Raw genomic sequence first — 22,201 nt, 5'->3', positions numbered from 1 at the left:
CAGGCTTTCAATTCTTTTTCCAGAAAGGGCTCCGCACTATGTGGGCTTCCTCTCTAGGCACGTTGCCAACGCTTTGCTTCCAGTTTCTATGACTTTCTTCTTTCTTGGTTGCTATACTTGGATAATCCAGGCTCCGTGCAATACCATTCCCTTTGCACTTGGATGCTTCAGAAACTCTCTCAGTTCACATGGCTCAACTTCTGCTCCTACAATGTCTGCTGAAATTATTTGTGGTATCATTTCTATTATTGAGCAGCTATTGAAACAGAGTACATTTACTTGTTTCGTATTTAGCCTGACTAGAAGAAGGATGTCATACACCTGCTCCCTTATATACCGTCATTTGGTTGATTGTGCATGTATAAACTGTTTTGTCTCTCCTCTGAACTAGCTTGAAAGACCTTTGGAAGTGGGACTGCATTTGATAGTTATTTACGCAGCATCAAGCTCCCTAATTGTATCAGGTGATAAACTTGAATAATAATTGGTTTGATTAAGGAAACAAGACACAATACGTAAGCCAATCTGTTTAAATATATGCTGAATGCAATCATGGCTACATAGAGTATTTTATTTTTCCTATTCTCTGACATCTAACCTCCCTCAAATACCAGGAAATCACTTTTCTAAGTCATTAGCCTTAAAAAAGTCCTCAATCTACATAAGCTTGTAGTGACAAAAAAGCAAACGGTTTACACAGATGGCCATAAAGCAAGCAACATTCAGCGTGAGTTGAACAAGTAAATCTATGCACGTATTACAGGAATCTGCAAAAGCAAACACTATACATATAAATAATAAAACCAGGTTATATACAGATTTTTTCAATAGTGAGAATCAAGTTTTTACTTTAGTGCAAAGATTACTGTGGCACAGTAGAAAAAAGCACTCCTCATTTATACATTATTTATATTACCTGTATTGCCATCTTCATTTTAGACTCTCCCCTTTTTAATTCTGTTTATGGCTGAGAATGTCAAAATGAATTTATTCTTTCTGTGCCCTTTTTGAAGCTGCTTTTGTTATTCACTTATATGTTCTATATCCACACATACACATATATCTCTCTCTATATATACACTCCCTTCCTACCCACTTGATAAAAGAAAGAGACAGTATTTGAAAGTAATGCCATTTAAGCAAATCTTTAAGACTCTTCTTGTAATAGCAGTTGCTAAGATGGGGTTTCTTAGTTACACAGCTCAGGAGATTTAAAATATTTCCCCCTTTTTTAACCAGGCTGGTTCTGAGTACTCACTGCTGTATCTGTCACGTTGAGTAACAGAGGGCAAACAAGAAAAAAAACAGTACGACCTGTGTCAGGCCATGAAAGAACAGATGGCTTTATAGGAGGGAAGAAAGCTGCCCACTGCCAAGGGGGCTCAGGCTGGCTGTAGCACCCCCCTGCCGCAGGGACTGCACTGAACTGCCTGTCTTCCTCAGCAAAAATCTAAGGGGAATGAGAAGGAAGAGGAGGAAGAAGGTCCTTCCAAATTGTCATCCTCCTGCTTCTGCAGAAGGTCCTGTCGGCCTTCTGCGTAGCATCGAGGCTCTGTTCAGTCCTAACTTTACCTGAGCTGGATGTTCTGCTTCTCCTCAGTTCCTGCTTTATTCTTCATAAGTAGGCACATTATTCACTGCAAAAGGAAGAGCTCCTGCAGAGAGGTGGTATATTCCCAGCTGCGTGCCTGAGGCAGCTCTTGCCCGTGCTCTGACATCTCGTTTGATGCAGCAGGCAGAGCTACCGAAGCAGCAGAGGTGCAATATCGCAGCACATCTACTGCGAGCAATTCTCACAGAGGACAAAAATGACATTCTCCATTCAAAATGCAAGCGTCCTCAAAAGTAAGATTTTTGAGGAACACTTAAGCAAAGGGAGTAGATTTTCTTGTAACGGTATTTCTTAAACTAAAAAAAGCCCAGCAGTACAGGTGAAAATAGTACAGCCATGACTCTTGAACAAAAAACGACACTTGCAGCCTGGATACAGCAACAAGTATCTTCAAAGGCAAGAGGCACTTCAGTTTTTGGCATGTAACCAGAAGGCTGGATTCACTACAACCTTTTAGGCTAAGTATTACACATAAGCAAGTTGGCCCCTTTTGAAACCAGCAAGCTTATGCTAACTTGGAATCTATATAAATGAATTTGAAGCTCAAGAGCTACACTACGTTTACGTTACATTTGTATTAATTCTTCTGAACATGCATGAGCAGAGCTATCCAGATCAGAGCTGAGGACCCACGTACTCAAAAAGGACAACAAATCGTTTCATAGTTTGCAAGGAGTAACATTCAGAATTTAATTTTGAACAGAATATATAAGGTCTAAAAAGCTCAGGGCATTTGTACTGACACAGAAAGCTCTGAAGGCCAAAGTTAAACTTCACTAAGACCAAACCCATTAGCAATCAGTACCCCTATGGTATTCGGTGGGCTACATTGATCTACACAGCACTGTTTTACACACACCCCCCCCCCCCCCCCATCTCGGTATTACCATCAGCATTATTGACACCTCAGCCCACACCATCACGAGTGCCGGCGCAGCCTGAATGCCCCCGATACAACTACCTGCTATGCTTGAGAGACAGACCTAGCGCTCAGGAAACTTTTCCTATCAGTGCCAAATCATTTTCATTTTTTGTTTAAATTGTAATAGATGCATGGCAGAACTAAGGGCTCCCATTATGGTCAATGTTGCATCTTCTGTGGCTGGATGTTCAAGGCCAGGTTGGATGGGGCTTTGGGCAACCTGGTCTAGCGGAGGGTGTCCCTGCCCATGGCCAGGGGGGTTGGAACTAGATGGTCTTTGAGGTCCCTTCCAACCCAAACCATTCTGTGATTCTATGCTAAAACTCAGTGAAACAGGAAAAATAAATCAGAATACTTCTGCTTTAAAACACAGGGTGCTGGGGTCTCCAAGCTCCCCAATAGCAGTGTCAGCCTAACACACGAGACTGCACGAGTTACACGGATTCTGGCCCTTTAGCATGCTCCAAGGAAATACTGATGTCCCTCATCCCTGGAGATGGACCTGGGAGACCGAACTGGCTCTGAACCCAAAGATCAGCAGCAGTAATCTCAGTCTCCCCAAACACCTTTCAGTTATTCTCACATGGTCCTTCTTTTTAACAAATGGAAAACTTCGGATTTTGTCATTCAAATGGCAAGACAAGCTTTCTTAGCAGATTAGCTTTTGCACATGCTACCATTACATATTTATTTTTTAGCACATGGAAATCAATTTAGTTATACTAAGACTATACAAAAAAGGGAATTTAATTCCAAATCAAAATGAAATTGGATATTGTATAATTTTTATTATATTTGTTAAAATATTTAAGTATTGCAAGGATCATAAGCTAAATGGAGCCACTGCTTGAAAATCTTTATATCACTGAGATGTAGCACCAAAAAGCTATACATGGAAATAACACATATATTGGGAAATGCCAGTTTAACACATATCTTCCCGATTGTCTTTGCCAGACATGAGTTACATAAAGACACCTCTTGCATACTCCTGCTTTGTGGCAGAGCACCTTGTTCCTCTGTGGGGTTGCCGATGCCATAAGGATTTTAAAGGATTGCATAGGAATGGAATACCTTGCATTGTCTGAACTCACCTTTAACACCAGGCACATTCAGACCCTCTTCTCCCCACCAGCAATCAGCTATGCAAGTCTTGACGATACAGCCACGGGCTTGGAGTCTACTTCTGCCTTATCTCCTCCAAAAGGCGCGCCCGCACCCTATCCTGCCAACAAGCTGCAAAGACACTGGTACTTCTTTCTGTAAACTGTTTCATATGAATTTCTGCCAAAAACTTCATCTTGGCAGCTTCCTATGCACCTATAAGAGATTCTAACCTGCACGCATATCCCATGTCCAAGCTGCTCAGAGCGTTGCTCTTATACTTTCTTTCACCAAGACTTCATTGAATTCATAGCTGCTTCTTGAAGGATTAGTGGCATCACGCTTAAAAAGACTAATCAGTAGGCAGAGTCATGTCTTGTAAACAGCAAGAAGTGCTTACTAACAACCATCCCGGTTCTTAACCAAATCCCAAACATATTTTAAGGTCAATGCTCCATCCATCTGGTAGCGTTGGATTCAATCTTCAGTATGTTTTCTATTTTGAAACTTATAAACTTGCATTTTCACATACACATGTAAACAGAAATAATTCAAGAACAGCATGACTGGGCTCTGGTTTGTTGTGAAAAAGTGACAACCACCCTGGAGCAACAGAGGGTGTAGAAGCTACGACTACTTGGACACCTCAGGAGTACTGTGAGGATGTGGGAAAGCCCAAAAGGAAGGGCAGTCTGCGCATTTTATACCTAGTAGCAAAAAAGAAAATCTATGCTCAAACACTTGTTTATGTGGCCTTGTATCTCCTGAGTGCAAAGGTTTACTGGTCTAATTAATCGAGACAATCCTCTTTTATAAAATTGTTGCAAGTGAAATATTCCTAAGAATTTGTGGCTTACTTGGTTGCTTTATTTCTCCAGCAAGCTATTTATGAAAGAATTATACACTGTATCTATACAGAGCAGACACTTTCCATACATGTTTGCTTGCTTAGATAAAATTCAAGCTGCAGCCATGCGTGATTTTTTTTTAAAAAGGACTTTAAAGGTAACTTTTTTATGCAACTCTTATTTTCTTCTTGAATAAAGCCACAGTAAAACCATATAGCCAAAAATGCTTTATTTCACCATTAGCCATATAACCAATAAGCATAAAATGGTGGCTGTAATATTTTCGTTCAAAACAGTTCCAAAACCCAAGAAAACTATACTGAAAACATTAACCAATACTTTATTCCTATAAAAATAAAAAAGAAAAATGATACATTCATTTCAAGAAGTGTCTACATTTTTAAACAATAAATTAAGCTTTGTAATATCAACATCAATTTACATTTCAAATTATTTAAAAGAAAAGTACAGCTCAGAATATAAAATAAACTCTTTCCTTACCTTCCAAATACATCAAATACATTCTTTCATTCTTTTAATGCACTGGCACCTAAGATCTCAGAAGAAGAAACTATAGAGTGCTATAGATACAACCATTAAAAAAAAAAAAATAGCCAGAGTCACTGAATGGATATTATCTCCCAAGCTCTTTCTACATCTCTGACAAAACCACTAACTGAACGTATATGAAAATACCAACTTAGCGACTAGAATAGTGGATTTTTTTGCAAAGCTTGCAAAAACATTACTTTGGCTTTCCCAGCTGTTGTGTAATTTATTCCAGTACCATTAAGCACATTTTTGTATCAGTTGCAATGAAGGTCAGTTTTAACCAATCGCCATTTGTTATTATGAATGCCTAGCAGATTTTCAAACCCTTGATGGGACTGTCCCCATTATTTATCTTATATTTCTCTATTAAGGTTACACAATGAAGTGTGAAAATCTAAATAAATTATGTTTAGTACTAACTGCACAGGTCCCTGGAATATAAGCATTGATACTTGTAATTTATTTTGCAAAGTCTGCACTTGAAATATATTTACATTTGAGCACATATGCTAATTCCCCACCTAATTTCTACAGACCGTAATTTAATTTCTGTTAAAAACACCTAGGAAACAACAGCTATACCAGGTTTTCATTCATGCATGTGAAGCTCTGAATTAGAAGGGCACTGATCCAGAATAACTCAGCTGCTGCCACGCTAACCTGCTGCTTAACTGAAGCAAATGAAGCCCATGAAAATGAACACTGCTGGTCTGAGCTTTTTTTCCTGGAATGGGCTTCACTGTTCTTGCAAACTTATACAGATACACTTGATTGTACTTTCAACCAGACTGCTCAGGTTAGATAACACAAGTACAGCCCCACTAATACAGATTGCTGACTTACTGAGCCGGCTTTCAGTCTCTTCCCTAAGGAGGGAACGAAGTCCTTTCTCCTTCCATTCTGCAGCAAGGACTTCCGAACCAGGATTGCAACCAACCCTTCGCAAGAAAGTTGGGCAATTAATCAGGCGGTTGGGTCAATGTCGATTTTTCTGTGCTTTAGCGGCCCTATTACTTACTAATTGAGAACTAATTTGGTTTACGACTACGTAAGATGCAGCCACAGCAAAGATGATACTTCCAGCGGCTTGCTTTTTTTTTTTTTACAGAGAAATTGTTTTTTTCCCTTGTAAAAGGTGTAAGCGTGTTTTATATAGATTTTGGTAAATAGTCCTTCCTCACTTGAAATTTCAGATTTTCGTTTGGTTGGGGGTTTGTGGGTTTTTTTTGTTTTTTTTTTTTAAAGCACTGATTCTAGCTTAGCACAAGACGACTTCCCGACGCTTGGGAGAGCAAGCTCCAAAGACTTATTTACAAATGGTTATTCTGCAAAAGGCTGATAGAAATACGATGCTAGACTGGTTTCAGTTGGTAACTGATGTTAGGTAATGGATTTAATAGATCTAGCAAAGCATCTGTTTCCTCTTAGCATGCGTGGCAACCTCACTAGTTACCTAGCCACATTCGGGTTCCATTTATGTCTCAGAAGAAGATACCAAATGAAAACAGCCAAAATAATTTTTAGAAAAAAAGATTTCAGTTTTGTTTAATGTTACTTAAAAGTGCAAAGCAGTAAATTAGGAAAAAGTTCAATTTATAATTATTTTCTAGGTCAGTTTGACAAAAATTAAATCCCATTAACAGCAGGGCTCTTTAGTAAAGAAATTGCTCCAAGAGAAATGGTACACAAACATAGGAAAGTGTTCTGAAAAGGGAAAAAAAATCTTGCATTTCCTACCCCTACCTTACCTGTTAAACATTTTCATCCTCACAAATTAATGTTATTTTTTACAATAAAAAAAAGGTCTTATCTGCCCTAAAGAAAACATTTCCTACATGCTTTTTCAAAATATCTTAATGATTTTACCACTGTTAGCAGCACTGTTTAAATTTCTCAGAGCAGAGCTCAGTTCAGGCTGGTCTGAACACCATGTTGCACCTTCAGCAGGTGTAACATCATATCTTAGGCATCAGCAACATCATTTGGACTGTCTATGACGAAGCCAGTTTTTCAGTTGTGGAAAACCTCAAAGTGTTTTTATAAGGTAAAACAATGGCAACTCAAGAAATGACATCATGAAAGCCAAGAAAACAGAAGTCAAGCAACTAACAGTAAATTGAAGTGTTTCATTAATGTCTATGAAAATCAGTGCTTTGATACTTTAAATAAGAATTTCACTAAAGATTCAAAACCTGCACCTAAACTTGAAATAACATACAATCTAAGACTCTTATCCAAATCCAAGTCTCTTACCCAAGTAGTCTGCAACAAAATTAGGAGAGTCAATAAAGGCACATTCTACTCTCCATTCCCAAAGCCACCTCCTCTTAAGATGAATTTATCTTTTAAAAAAAAAAAAAGGACAATCGGTACTAGTCTCTTAACTACAGCCAAAACTAAACAGTGTCAACAGTCCACACAAATTGCTTTTTCCATTATATTCTTGGTCCTCAACAATTGCTCCAACTGCTCTTTATATCAGTGGTCAAATCAGACCACTACTGTCACAGGGTTAGTCTGAGCTGAGAAATGATCTATCAAATCAATACATCTACCAATACCATGCGCTACTCCTTCCTTTTCCATTCAGAGAAACTTTTTTTTTTTTAAAGACGACAAATTTCAGTGATTGTGGATACTACTGTTTGAAGCTTGTACAGCTACTGAACAACCAGAACATTAAATATGTTAAAGTACACTAAACCTAAATCATATTGCATTAGATTGCTATATTTAAACTGTTAATATAATACTATTGTTAAAACAGACAGTCATCTGAGATGGCTTAACACTATCAGTGTCAGAACTGAAATGCAAGAGAATCCATTTAATCAAAACATTATGTTTTATATAATGAATTAATCATTCACTTGGCTTTCAACTGCCTTTGAACAAAGTATTTCATGACACAACTTTACCTTCTATACAGTCGCAATTAATAAATGCTTTTAACCAAGTAGACTAATTGCAGGTTACCAATTGAAATACAAACATTTCCCAGAGCACATTCTTTCTGGAAAGGCTTTATGTGAGTGAGTAAAATAAACTTGCACTTAAATGCTACATTTCAGGATATAACAATAAATCCATTATCAGTGAAACAACTATGTTTAAAATTTAATTGACTGAATATGAACCATGCACGTCTATTTTCCACATTTTCAATCAGTGGACCATTTATGCATTTAGTCTGACACATAAGAACACTATCTACAGGGAAGAACTTGTTGTAAAACAGTATCATATTATGCTTGTAATAAAGCAAATGCATAGTTCATTAGATATTTCAGATCTATAATCCTTCTAAAATATATATATATATATATATTTTTAACCAAGTATTGTGTAGTAGAAAAACAGAGGGGAAAAAAAGAAACAACTGTTAAAAATGAGTGTATATGAAGAGCTATTGCTGAATTCTTAGGTACATTTTGGTTACATATAATTTAGTACCAACACCTAAAAGACAGGATTGTTGAAAGCAAACCCCTGGATTACAAAATAATTTTTTTTTTTTTTTTTTTTTTTTTTTTGCAAAACACCACCACTATTCAAGGTTTGGTTGTATTTTAATGATTCATATTTCATACATCCTCTTACACAAAAGGCATTCATGGTTTTGGGCACCATTTTTCTCATTTTCAATACATGGTAAGATCTGTCCCTCCCACCTCCGTCTCAGAAGTGTTCCCCTGTGATATTTCTGAAGACACTCTGAATAGGCATTTTAGTTACTTCTGTAACAAATATAAAGCCACTTAAAATTTCTTTAATTCTGCAGAATAAATGTTAGTGTATTTCACAGTGATGAAAACCTCAAAGGCTTATTACTACCTCTTCATCTACCACCATGCTAGAAATTTTGAATACTTATTGTCATGATTACACAAGCACAGGCAAAATTGAGGTTAAACTGTTTATGAAGGTTACACAGAATCTTGACTTCACAGCATTTTCTGCTATTTGTCAATTGCTTGACAGTTAAAAATTTTGTGTTAGGAGTTTTAACTCCTACCAAAAAAAAAAAAAAAAAAATCAATCAACTCTGTGTCTTTTTAATTCCCTAATTCCTGTGGAAACAAAAGCCAGAATAAAGAGGATGTTTCACAATTATGCTTTCATTGCAAGATCAAATTTAAGGCATACTTCATTCAGTGCAAAGTCATCACACACTACAGAGAGAAGACAAAGCCCCCTTCATTCTCCCTTACGGGCCCTACAGGTACATGTGCAAAACCCAGCAAGACTGAAATAAAGATGGACACAATGTACAAGATACTTGTGTAGTTAATATTTGCTCTATGGTTTTACAAAAAAATAAATCAAATATTACGGAGATTACTATTTTTATAGCTTTGAGTAGTCCCTCAGTGGCCAGCAATTTCAAACAAGTCATTAAAAATCCAAGTAAGAGTTCATGAATGGTATTACCAAAACCATCTAAGTTCAGCAGAACAAGAGCAGCATTTGTTGTCACAATATAACCATCATCATTTAAACACACACATATTAATGTAAGTCAAGCCTATACCAAGTGTCTTGAGACTGGAGTTATATAAGAAATAATTTTACAGTGTTTTGGTAAATACATATTCAACATGAAGAAACATAAATAGCAATAGGAATATAGCAATAACCTTAAACACAAATAAGCCATAAGTTCAATCAAATACTTCCATGAAAGAAACAGATGTCACAAAGAGATGCTCTAAATATTTTCTTACTATTTATTTTCTTGATTTTTTTTTCCACGCCTTTCTCACTGCTTGACAAACTATTAATTGCAAGTCATGCCAACTGCAAGGGTTGACTTTGAGACCTGGGCACAACAAAACTTAAAAAAAGAAAAAAAGAAAAAAAAAGAGATATTTTAACAGAAAGGCACACACAGAACATGAGGGAGACTTTTGTTAACTACCCAGCAGGCATAGATTCTTTAGTGCCCACTACTCTTCACGTGGGAAAGAGCCACTGGGTTTTCTCACTGCTCAATATTCTAACAGCAGCAGGCAGCCTGCACTTGTATAACACTTCTCCACATATATTTATCGAAAAAGCTTCCCCAGCAACATGTGCATGTCCAGTATCGTTCTACATTTGGAGTCACAGAGAGACTGAATGACCTGATGCAGTTTAGCACGTTAAGAATGAAACACAGTTACAGTCTCTTGCCTTCCAATCTGTGCCCAATGAAGCAAGAGAATAATAATCTAAAATACTACAAAAACAACAGTGAAAGTGAAATCTGGAATGCAGCGTATAAGAACAAGCACAAACCTGTTCGCCCTTCAACCTAACAAAGCCAATTACCCTGCGTGTTCCAATTTTGATCAGTAAATAGTAATTGGGCATCATCTTTACCTATAACTAATAGTGGAATCTTGAAGAAAGGACCAAGCCTGTAGAAGACAAGAATCAGCAATTTAGCACATCCTACATTCACTTTTCAGCTATCTCCTGGGGGAAAAACATAACCTTCTGGTAACATGAGAGACGCTTATTGTACAGCTGTGGCAGTTTCTATAATGAAACTCCAGACATAAATGATAATATCCATAATACAAACCATAATTCTAAAATATATCTGAATGTGTGTGTGTATATATATCTCTAAAAAGAAAATTATCTAATTTTCTCTTATACATATATAAACATCTGGCTAGGATGCCCCATAAAAATTTTTCCTTAGTTAGGACTAATCTTTTAAATAACAGTTTTAAAGAGTCCCTTAGAATATTTTTTTAAACACTATTCAAAAATGTAGAACTGTTTCAGGGTAATCAAAAAGCACACACAAAATAAATTAACATCATACAAATGTGGTTATATTGTTCAGAAAAGTCCAATTCTCCCATTTGAAATGAAATGGAAACCAGTGTACCTTAGGGTGAACTATTCATCAATGTACAAATTCGTTCTCTCTTTCCATGTAAATCTTCATGTGAATTTAGCTGCATTTCCATAAAGCAAGAAACACAGTAAATCCGCAGAACTCTTGCAAAAGGGAGTTGCGTTTCACTGGATAAGAGCAGTTTTTGCCGAAGGGCAGCAAGTCAACATTTTATCACCATCTGAACACTAGCAACACCTGTGCCCTTGTAAGCTTCACACCTTGAATTAGCAGCAACATATTTGATGGGTTCAGTAGTAATTTTTCTTCCAGTATTGGATAAGACTACTTTGCATATACAGTAAGTCAAAAGTCTAGTACTTTGTGTGCAACATTAATCCACATTTACATCTGAGAACTCATAAATACACATGGCAACAAAGGCGACAAATTAAATTAAACCTCATTTTAAGTTAAAATGTTTTCAGTCCACGTATAGAAACAGCTGTAAAAAAAGTATAAAGGAGATGGACAGCAAAAACAGAAGATAAGGAGTACAATAACTAAAACTGTAAGAAGTAGGTCACTGTTAAAAGGGCAAGGTGCAATTAAAATTGATCAACAGAAGATGTAGACTGTACCATCTGCATAAATGCTTAAACGCAGCATTATTTTGCACATCACATACAGTAGATGTGATTTCTAAGAAGCATATTATAACAGCTGGCATACTTACTAATAGATTTATGGTAACTGAATACTTAATTTCTCCAGATCTTAATGTTCAGTAGTTATGCATTAGCCTTTAAAGCTCTTTGTCAGCCTTTTAGAAGTCAAGGTTACATTTCCATGAGTATTTAGTGTCCTAATAAGAAAGTTACAAATATTCACCTCCAATGAACTTTCATACAATACAAAGATATTAAATACCTTCTCCTAAGCTGAATCATCTCAATAGTACTAGTTTTCTTTTTTCATTTTCAAAAGAAACACAAGGACCTTTGTAACTTCCAAAGTGAAGGGTGTTTTAAGGCAGTAAAAGATGTATTAAGGTTTCCATGATTGTTTACGGTGTCTATGTGAATAAAGCATATTACACACAATTGCTCTCATTTATCTACATGACTTCGTTATACTGTACATGATTTAGCAATCTTCTTGAGAAATTTAAAGTGCCACAGTTCAAATGTGCTCATCCGTCTTTTCATGGGCTTCTAGTCCATTCTAGTTGATTTCAGAAACAAGCCCTTGCTTTAAGTAAAGAGCAGTATTTTTAGGGGAAAAAAGAATTCATCCTTCACTGCTGTGCTAACTGGAATCCAGTGGTCGAACCAATCCTTCCTTGTAAACACGAAGAATAGCTTCACAAACAAATTTGTATTGACTCTGTATAAGAAAAAAAACAAAAACATTTATGGATGATTAGTTAAATTCCTGATTATACAGTAGTATTTAATAGGACTAACAGTCCCACTGCTTCCTTTTCTCCTGGACAATGACAGGAGAGGAGATACAAAGACGGAAGGAAAAAATCCAACTCTCCTGGCTGTGTTCACAGTAAACAAAGGTAACATTTACTCTTCTTTGAAGGACAAGCATTAAAAATCTCACACCAAGGAAAACACAATCCCCAAATTTAAAAGAACACATTCTTAAGTCTCAGGGAACAGGATTTATTTGTAAAAGCTATGCAAATTTACATGATTCTTCCAACTTTAAGTTCAACTAGTTATTTATGTTCTTTATATATGTCATCTTTTCTTTGGTATTGTTACGTGATTGCTACGGGTATTCTAACCTTGCCAGTCCTGCAGTTAAATATTACTGGACACGTTTAAGTTACGTGACCAAAAACACATTTAAAGTTGTCATATAGGACACATAGGTCCAACTGCCTTGCTAAAAACTTTTTTTTTATTTTAAAACCACCTACACTATTGCAGAAGATAGAATTGCTTTATTTTCAATTTGTGATCAGACCACACATCTCCTTTGGTAACAGAATGGGATCAAAACCTTTGGAATGAATATTCTTGAAGAGGAGCAGCCACATTAATTCTTCTGTCACCCAACGTTTGGAGCTCATTTAGTTCTTATAAAGTTTTTACAAATTAGATTAGTGTTTCTCTTCTGAACTGCAGTATTACAGACTATTTCTTCCCTGATCTTGTGATGTACTTATTTGTTAAAAGAAATTAGCCCAGGAGCCTCTTTCTGAAAAGTGATACAAGGATACATGAGCAATAGAACTAGTGCAGAACTAAAAATCATTGTAGCCTGAATAAATTTTTATAACACAATCCTGAGAACACAAGATGATGGAAATTTAAAAGAACTTACAGAGATCAAAGCATATCTCTCCTCCAGAAGTACTTTTTGTCAAAACCCCAAAATGAACACCTTTCTTCAATGCTCCATGTCATATATTGAGAGAAGTGCAGCTTCACATTTTCTAAATCCCTTTTTGCAACCTTTGAAATATTCTCCCAGCTGCCCTTGTATGTCAGCTCTCATCAACTCTCCAGAAGCATCTGGAAACATTCCCCCAATATCTCTCCAAGGACAGGGCTAAAAGATAACACTTGGACTATGAAAGACCTTAGGTTGCATTTAAATACCGGTAGTTAGGGACCTTACTCTTTTCCATAACCTGCAATACATTTTCTCTTAAGCACAGAAAAACTTCAAGAAAACTGGGGGATGGAAATTAATTTTCTTCATCTTGATTTTCTTGCCTTTTCTTTCAACCCTTCAGTCAATTACTCCCACCTTCAATATCACTGTTCTTTTGTCTTTATTTCTTAATTACCTTGACTTTTCTCTTCATTGTTATTGTCATTTGCATATTTTTACTGCCTGAACAAGCCAAGTGTGATATTTAGCGCTCTGTTCAATACTTCTGTTAACTCCTTTGTGTGATCAAGATACTGAACAAATTAAGAACGAACACTTCGGCATTGCTTCCTCTGACTCAGACTCTACTTGTTTTCTTTGCTCTTATCTGTTGCATGTATTCTTACTGCTCACCCAGCTGATAACTAGCTCTATTATGTATGTCCTAAAGCACTGCTTTCTGTATTGTCTAGTATGTCTAATTTCTCTTTAACGGAACATAATGGTTAGTTTTTCCTTTTTTTTTTTCTTTGTTCTTTTTTCTTAAATGAAAGGACATTCAGTTACACAAATTTTGTTGTAGCTTTCTTGTTTTGTTCGAAGCTTTTCTTGTGCTGTTTCTGATGACCAAATTACAGGTCTTTGAGAAACTACAGCTTTCACACCATTAACAGCAGACACTAAACTGACCAGTTAATAGCTCTGATGAGTCCATTCATACTTACTAAGTACTCCTCATCTGGTACTAACTCACAACATGCATCTGGCTATGTGTGTCATCTTGGAATTGGAGCACGCAATCCCCACAGGGCAGCTGAACATGCTTCAGGCAAGGTTATTACAACTGAGCAATCCCTAATGGCTTCTCCCAGAAGACCGAAGCTGAGTATCAAATATGAGCAGTGGGGTTAACTGGAATGCAAGCACGGGAATGTGACAGAGCACCCAGGATAGATTAAAATGTTAACATGCAGCTCTTGGTATTCTGTTTTCTCACAGCTGAGTGCTTGCTTCTGTGTCTCATTTACAGCACAGTATGCCAATTCTGCTCATTGACTTTTCACAACAGTATCTGCATACTTCAGAAAAACAAGTAAATTTAGTTTTACTGTATTGCTGCTACAGATCATCCCTCTCCTGGTTGTGCTGATAGTGAGCTGTGGAGCACAGCAAGCAAGGTAAAGAATCCTATTTTAGATACTCAGTTTTCCACACTCGGGGTCTGACTGTCAGTGTATTTACTGCTATTTCCCATATTCTTCAGTTACGTCAAACTGTAGAGTACAAGGGCAATTCCTGCCGATTTCTGTTGTAACAGGAGGGACTCAACCTTCTGGAAAGCTGAAGTTTACTTCAGGTTCTCCTGTCTGATTCTCAAAAAGATGACTGCCTCTAGAAAGTTTAAGCCTGAACTTGCTCAGTTCATTTTAGAAACTGAGGGGCGTAGACAGGTACAACTCCAGAAGTCAACATTCAGCTTCCTTAAACTTCAGGCTAGTGTCTCTCATCTCATGACATCCTTTGTCATAAGCTCAGCTTCCATTTCTGCAAGGAAGAGGTAGAGGGCTATTCAGGCAACTCCCCCCTCAACCACACAGTCCCGGTGCACTTCCAGAGAGTGCACTCACACTGCGACAAAGAAGAGTCCCAACAGGATGTGTGAACCATCTCTGCTCACAGAGCACTCTAATGTGACACAAGCAACTGTAATTCCTGACACTTTCATATCCTTTGATGATGCAAGACTTTTCCCCCCCATCTAGTCAATCACAATGGTAACTCCTGCAGTAATTAAACTGTTAATGAATAGAATTTGTCTTCTCAAGTTACCTTCTTCCTTCCCTTCATCAAGTGGAAACCAAGGCCTTTTCTTTTGAAGACGAGAGACAAAAATGGCCAATTTAACTAGTGACTTTGTGGGTTTAAAGCCCTTTACTTCCATTTGTCATAGGGCATTTAGCTCTCTGAGGTAACCCACACTTAATATTCTGTCATCCAACCTCTGAGCCTCTCATCCTTCATCCTTGGTCTGTAACATCAATATGTTCATTTCCAAAGCTGATACAAGATTGCCCTCACGATCTCCAAATGTCTTTGAACCACTTCCATCTTAAAATCACCTTCTACTTTCATATTTTAGTTGTGATACTACTCAAACTTTCCTGTATTTTCTTCTTGCCCTTTGTTTTTCCAAACTTGAGTAGTGGCACAAATTAAAAAAACCCCTATATTGTTCCTATCAGATTTCTAGTCTTAAAAAAGCCACTTCCTCTCTCCAAATCACACCACAAAATCTTTAATTTTACCTTCAGTTTAATAACTTCCTGTAAGGCTCTAGAATAAAAAGCAAAAAATTATTCTAGCTTCTTGCACAGAATTCAGACAAAGGACCATGAACAGATGATTTGTGCAAGTCTGACTTTCTGAGTTCTAACTACTGGCAATGTATAGAAATCAATTATCTTTTAATGGCAAGGTAAGAAATATTTGCAAAAAGTTAAATACATACCTCACAAACCAAGCAGCCTTTGCTACCATGCTAAATGCTAAATGTAGGAAGTATGAAATATAATGGCAACTGAAGACTTGTACAACTAGATCATTTAAAAAATGTTTGGGTCTGTTAAAACTGGACGAGTGCAGGATATATACAGAAAACAAGGCTTCCTCTCCATCACTTACTGATGTTTGCACCATCATAGCTCGCTGGTCTCGCATTTTTCGTACAATATCCAGTGGATAAACAGGTTGGTTTCTTTCAATTAAGCACATGGCTGTTTCCATAGTGACCAATACACCAGTGCGACCGATTCCAGCGCTGTGAAATGTAACAGAAAAATAGTCATCAAATTAGGTTTTTGCAATGCACCAGATTCATATCACAGTCTTAATACTAGGATGCTAAATAGCCTTAGAAATTACAGGAAGACCTTAATAGAATTAGAATGGAGTGCAAAGCTTATCTTTAAAGAAACTTCAGTAATATTTTCTGCCAATTATTAAAAAGAAAAGAATTTTTTTATATAAATAAAACTAAAACCTCACTCAAAGTAAATGGATTTTTAACAATTATAACTGCTTACAAATCTAAATGTACTGGCTTGGTATTTTTGACTAAAAAAGGTAAGAACTAATTGACTGCTTTTTGACAGGCACTTGAACAGCAGAAAAAAAACAACTCTGCAGTACCATTCAAAATGAGGTTACAATAGTGGTAGAGGATAAAAATGGAGAACAACTTACATTGCAGATTATCAGCTCTGTGATAATTACGTGACTAAGCCATTTCACCAAAAGATTGCAGGAGAAAGAGAGAGAAAAGAAACTTGTCCTTTAGATACAACACCAGCGCTTCTGCCTTCAACAGTGAACGCTGGTATTGCACAGTTTAACATTTTCAGCTAATTCAAGGAATCTCCCGTCTTGCATACCAACTTTACAAACCAAATGCTTATTTCTAAGGCTGAAGCAATTCTATAACCAGAATTTTAAAACACAAGTACCTGCAGTGAACAAGGACCGGCTCATTCTCTACTCTCTTTGGCCTCATACAGGTCACAAACTCCAAGAAGTCCATGGAATCATCAGGAACACCATGATCAGGCCAAGCAACGTACTGGAGATGGGTGATGGTGTGTTGTTGTTCTGTCTAAAATACAGTAAGGTTTTCAAAATGTGTTCCGTGTTATGACTCCTGTATTGATGTTTACTAGATACAAGTCATACTTTTCACAATAAGCATATTCTGCAGATGCTATAAGATGCATATGGTGTAGAAAACATTTGTCATTTTAAAATTCAGAGTAAAGTATGAACATGTAATTCTTAGAAAGCATGCAAAAGGCATAATGTTTTCTAAATAAACGAGGTATCAAGTTTAACTTCTGTGATCTATACAGATTTTAATTTTTTTAATTTATTGACTATCATACCTTGACATCAATGATTCACCTGAGGTAAAATGCTACAAGACTTATGCATAGTAGTACTGTATAATAGTTTAGAACAGGTTGAAAGAAACAGCAGAACTATTGAGAACAATATCAAAATAACAGGTCTTGGGGCTACACAAGCTAATCTAAACATGGTATGTCTGTGTGTACTTATAGATTCAGTTATAATATAAAGTTGCCTGTAACATTAGCAAAATCTGTTTTCTGTTAGAAAACAATACATTTACTCATGTATACATGTTCATTTGTACATATATGAATGACTTCTGTATGACCCACAGAAGAATACTTTTCTGTATGGAAGCAATATAATTAGTTAAAAGATTCTATTGTATGAAGAGCTCTTTTTCCATTCAATTTTATGTAAAAAAACAGTTTTACAGAAGTTCTTTCAGCTTAGCTTTGTGTTAACTTTGATTATGAAATCACTCAGTCATCTCTGCATTCAGATTGGGCTCAACTGCTATGCTGCAGATGTAACCAATGATTAGGGTGGGAAGGAAAAAAAACCTAAAACCACTCCTGAGCTTTGCTGCATCACGCAATGAGGATCTCACTCTTTACAAACTGAGACAGGACTTCATGTTCCTTTATTTCTTCCGCACATTTAGCAAGAGTAGAACTGTTAGCTGCATTTTTCAACGACTATTACTAGACTTAACATTTGACACCCTACTGAAATAAAACTCACCTTTATCGCTGTATTAGTCTATAAAAGCTGGCCTCTCCCTAGTGGTCCGCGCAAGAATGTTTTTGTGATGCTAGTGATGTTAAGAAGCTTTTTTCCTTTCCTCTTAAGTGCACAACTACAGAAATATATGACCTGTTTTGAATGCTTTCAACTGCTTGCTTTCCTCTTCCACTTTAGGAAGTGGTTCCACTCCCAGGGAGCAGGCTAGTAAGATACAGAAGGCAGAATAACCACTGCCTACGTACCAAGTAGAGTCCTAGGAATTTAATTTATTCCAATCAAAGTAACTGCAGAAATTTACAATTGGCTCCAGGGACATGAAGATAAACACCACAGCTCATACTTTGCTTCCGAAAGGCAGAGCCTGAGCAATCACAATTAAAAGGTCTAGCATAAGGCCCAAGTGGACAATGTAATCTAACTTTAATGACCAAGCTCACTGCAATACAAATTGCATTGGGATCCATATCATCGAGGTCAACAAAAGACCCCACAATGACCAGGATCTTTGCAAGAAAAAGCAAGGCCTTTTTCTACTCAGCTTTGCTGCCATTATGTAGTTGAGCTTGATCAAATAATTACACTTTAAATTTTTCTGAAATGCCACAGATTGAAAAAATGAAAAAACATAGCAAGAAAATGTCATTAAAAACTCCTCTTTTACAAATGTGCATGCGCTTAATCAGAACTTCTTCAAAAGAGAAATGAGATAACACAGCAATTAAATATAACAATTGGAGCTGATTCTCTTAAATCAGAGATATTTCAATTACAACATTCAGGTGAAACAAAGACTTGATTCAGTCTAAAATTATCTGAGAGTGAGTATCCAGTCACCTTCCACGTGCATCAAGAACTTCAAGCCATGCATCATGGATAAGTGCTAGTATCACACCTGAGAATCACCAGCAGTGATCTGTAGTATCAAAAGCCATTTTACAAGCTCAGAAAAGTGAGAATGAACTTATTTTTTACTTATCAGTAATTCAGGCTCAAATATAGTGACTTGCTTTTTTTTTTTTTTTTAAATAGTTCATAGACATTAAGTACAAGCATGTTACATAAGACTTATTTGGAGTAAGAATATACAGTAAGATCATGCACTTAGTCCTCAGAGCTGCTGCTTTTGGTGTGATCATCTTAATTTTCTGTTATGTGCCCTATTCATCCCTAGAGACCAACATAGCTGTTTGTTAATTATTCCAGGTATAACTTGCATTAAGACCATCACAGTTGCTAAAATCTAGCACTCATACATTAAAAAAAGTGCTAGAATTACCGTTACTGGTCCTGTAGTTAGCCCCACTGTACATGTCCTATTAACAATACTTCTTTTTAAGCACATTATTTCTGCCAGACTCTGCTTCTTTGTACAAATCTGGTAATGGAAAATAAGAGGTAGCTTCTTATTACACTAAAGTTGCTGTCCAAACCATTATTCTCTGCAAGTCATCTTAAATCCTTTCCAGAATTTTTTTTTTCTGAGGTTTTCAATGACAGCCATTATTGTAGCATCCTAATGACTGATAAATGCAGAATTTATCTTTATAAAATCTAGCTTTTTTAGTCCTTTTTTATAAGTCTAAGCTTACAGAAAGTGAGACAGCAAGAGTTGCTCATGGCCCGATAGCTATTTTTGCCTAACTTGACATTATACACCTTGTTGTTCCAAAAATATTTGTTTTTTGCACTCACATGGGGTGATTTCAATTAAATTTATGTATTTGGTATTTCCACAAGTCAGTTTAAAAAATGGTGGATTTAAAAAAAAAGAAGTCCAAACTATTTACAGACTCCAGTGACACTTCTGGATTATGTACTTTTCCCAGTTTATCATCAGCCATTTGGCCAACATTTAGCCACTTCACAGCGTTGACCCACATTTACTTGGCAAACAGCTACAGAGGCCTAAGACATAAAATCTGTCCCAAGATATTTGTTACTGCCCTTCTGATAATGGTTATTGTTGCTGCAGCAAAGGTGTCAGTCAAAAAATAGATGTGCCTACCCCTCCTGTGCAAATTCAAGACATCATATTGCAAAAGCAACTCCATCATGGTCAAGCTAACATCCTAGATTTTGCTCAGAAAGACAGGGTAAAGACACATGGCCTTTTCTAATAAGTCTGCCGTCGGGATTACAACTCCTGACAAAGTACAGGGTTGTCAGAGGTAATGCTCCAAATGGCTGCTGTAACACTTGCAAAACAATCTCATTGTCAAGATGTTCAGCCACAAAAATATCCATTCTTTGTTCTTCTGCAGTTTGCAGCCTTGCTTATAATTACATCGAAAAGCAAGCTTCCTTGTTTCATTCTCCTAAAATGACTCTCCCGGGTTAATAAAAGAATCAGGTGTTCTTTAAAAAAAACCAAAACACACCACTTAGAATGATAATACTCATATAGAAAGAAGGAAATTTAGGCTTGAAAGGTCAACCTTAATTTTGATTTTTCTTAAAATCCAAGCACTTGATTTTGCATTTCACCTTTTCATTTAATGTTCTTTTTTGTCTAGGTTATAATATAATCTTTAATAAAAAAGAAAAAGAAATTTCACTATGTAGAACTATGTATTAACCTTGAAATGGTCCTATTATCTTCTAATCACTCTTTGCTTGTGAGCTTCACAAATATACCTTGCAGGCCAAAAATCAGTGATCAGGATTAAAGCCTAGTTTTTGAAGAGTAGGTACTTCGGCAGTGGCATCTGGCATTTCTTTGGACCTCTGTTCCCACCTTATTATGCTTCTGTACAACCCTGCTGTAACACTTTTAATCTAGTTTTGTTCTTCAGCTCTTTACTATTCAAAGCCAACTCGTTTTCTTTTACCATGACTATCTGACAGAACATGTTCAGTGCAGACTTTAAAATACCTCTGCAGCACAACAGGTTTGTTCAAGACATTTATGACATGGTCAAATGTATATAGATTTCTTTGGAAAGGGAAAATACCAGGTCTTACTTAATGTACAGAAGCAAAAGTTTCAGTGAACCAATCTAAGAGTCATTAACATGAGCAAACTCAACATTCCCCCCCACAAATTGTTGTATGACATGTATCTGGCGAGGAAGACAAGTGGCAGGGAAAACCTCAGCCCAAACAATAAAATGTGTCAAAATTACAGAGGTTCTGTTTTCAGCTGTTTATAGCAGAAAGTGTTGGCAGTATACTCATTTACATCATTACCTTTGTCTCATTTAATATCATAGAATCATAGAATCATAGAATGGTTTGGGTTGGAAGGGACCTCAAAGATCATCTAGTTCCAACCCCCCTGCCATGGGCAGGGACACCCTCCACTAGACCATGTTCCCCAAAGCCCCATCCAGCCTGGTCTTAACCACTTCCAGGGAGGGGGCCTCCACAACCTCTCTGGGAAACCTGTTCCAGTGCCTCACCACCCTCACAGGGAAGAATTTCTTTCTAACATCTAATCTAAATCGACCCTCCTTCAGCTTAAACCCATTACCCCTTGTCCTGTCACTACACTCCCCCATAAACAGTCCCTCACCAGCTTTCCTGTAGGCCCCTTCAGGTACTGGTAAGCCGCAATTAGATCTCCCTGGAGCCACCTTTTCTCCAGGCTGAACAACCCCAACTCTCTCAGCCTGTCCTCATAGGAGAGGTGCTCCAGCCCTCTGATCAGCTTCGTGGCCCTCCTCTGGACTCGCTCCAACAGCTCCATGTCTCTCCTGTACTGGGGCCCCCAGAGCTGGACACAGTACTCCAGGTGCGGTCTCACAAGAGCGGAGTAGAGGGGCTGGATCACCTCCCTCGACCTGCTGGTCACACCTCTTTTGATGCAGCCCAGGACACGATTGGCTTTCTGGGCTGCAAGCACACACTGTCGGCTCATGTTGAGCTTCTCATCAATCAATACCCCCAAGTCCTTCTCCTCAGGGCTGCTTTCAATCCATTCCTTGCCCAGCCTATAGTCGTGTTTGGGATTGCGCCGACCCACGTGCAGGACCTTGCACTTGGCCCTGTTGAACTTCATGCGGTTTGCACAGGCCCACCTCTCCAGCCTGTCAAGGTCCCTCTGGATGGCATCCCTTCCCTCCAGCGTGTCAACC

At 37.3% G+C, this 22,201-nt stretch overlaps 1 protein-coding gene across 5 annotated transcripts in view; it reads right to left on the bottom strand.

Moving 5' to 3' along the window:
- Nucleotides 1–4,700: 4,700 nt before the first annotated feature.
- Nucleotides 4,701–22,201, bottom strand: part of PTPN3 (protein tyrosine phosphatase non-receptor type 3) — a 178,781-nt gene continuing 161,280 nt past the window's right edge. For all 5 annotated transcript variants that reach the window (XM_075744676.1, XM_075744677.1, XM_075744680.1 and 2 more), the window contains 3 exons: nt 16,985–17,130; nt 16,164–16,299; nt 4,701–12,254 (listed from right to left, as the gene is read on the bottom strand). In XM_075744676.1, the coding sequence (XP_075600791.1) occupies nt 12,177–12,254; nt 16,164–16,299; nt 16,985–17,130 (360 nt within the window). In that variant the 3' untranslated portion in view covers nt 4,701–12,176. The remainder of the gene's footprint in view (nt 12,255–16,163; nt 16,300–16,984; nt 17,131–22,201) is intronic.

This window comes from Balearica regulorum, chromosome 2 (genome assembly GCF_011004875.1).
Source record: "Balearica regulorum gibbericeps isolate bBalReg1 chromosome 2, bBalReg1.pri, whole genome shotgun sequence".
Taxonomy (NCBI): domain Eukaryota; kingdom Metazoa; phylum Chordata; class Aves; order Gruiformes; family Gruidae; genus Balearica; species Balearica regulorum.
The sequence above is the reverse complement of the archived record's forward strand: the minus strand, read 5'-3'. Positions and strand labels throughout refer to the sequence as shown.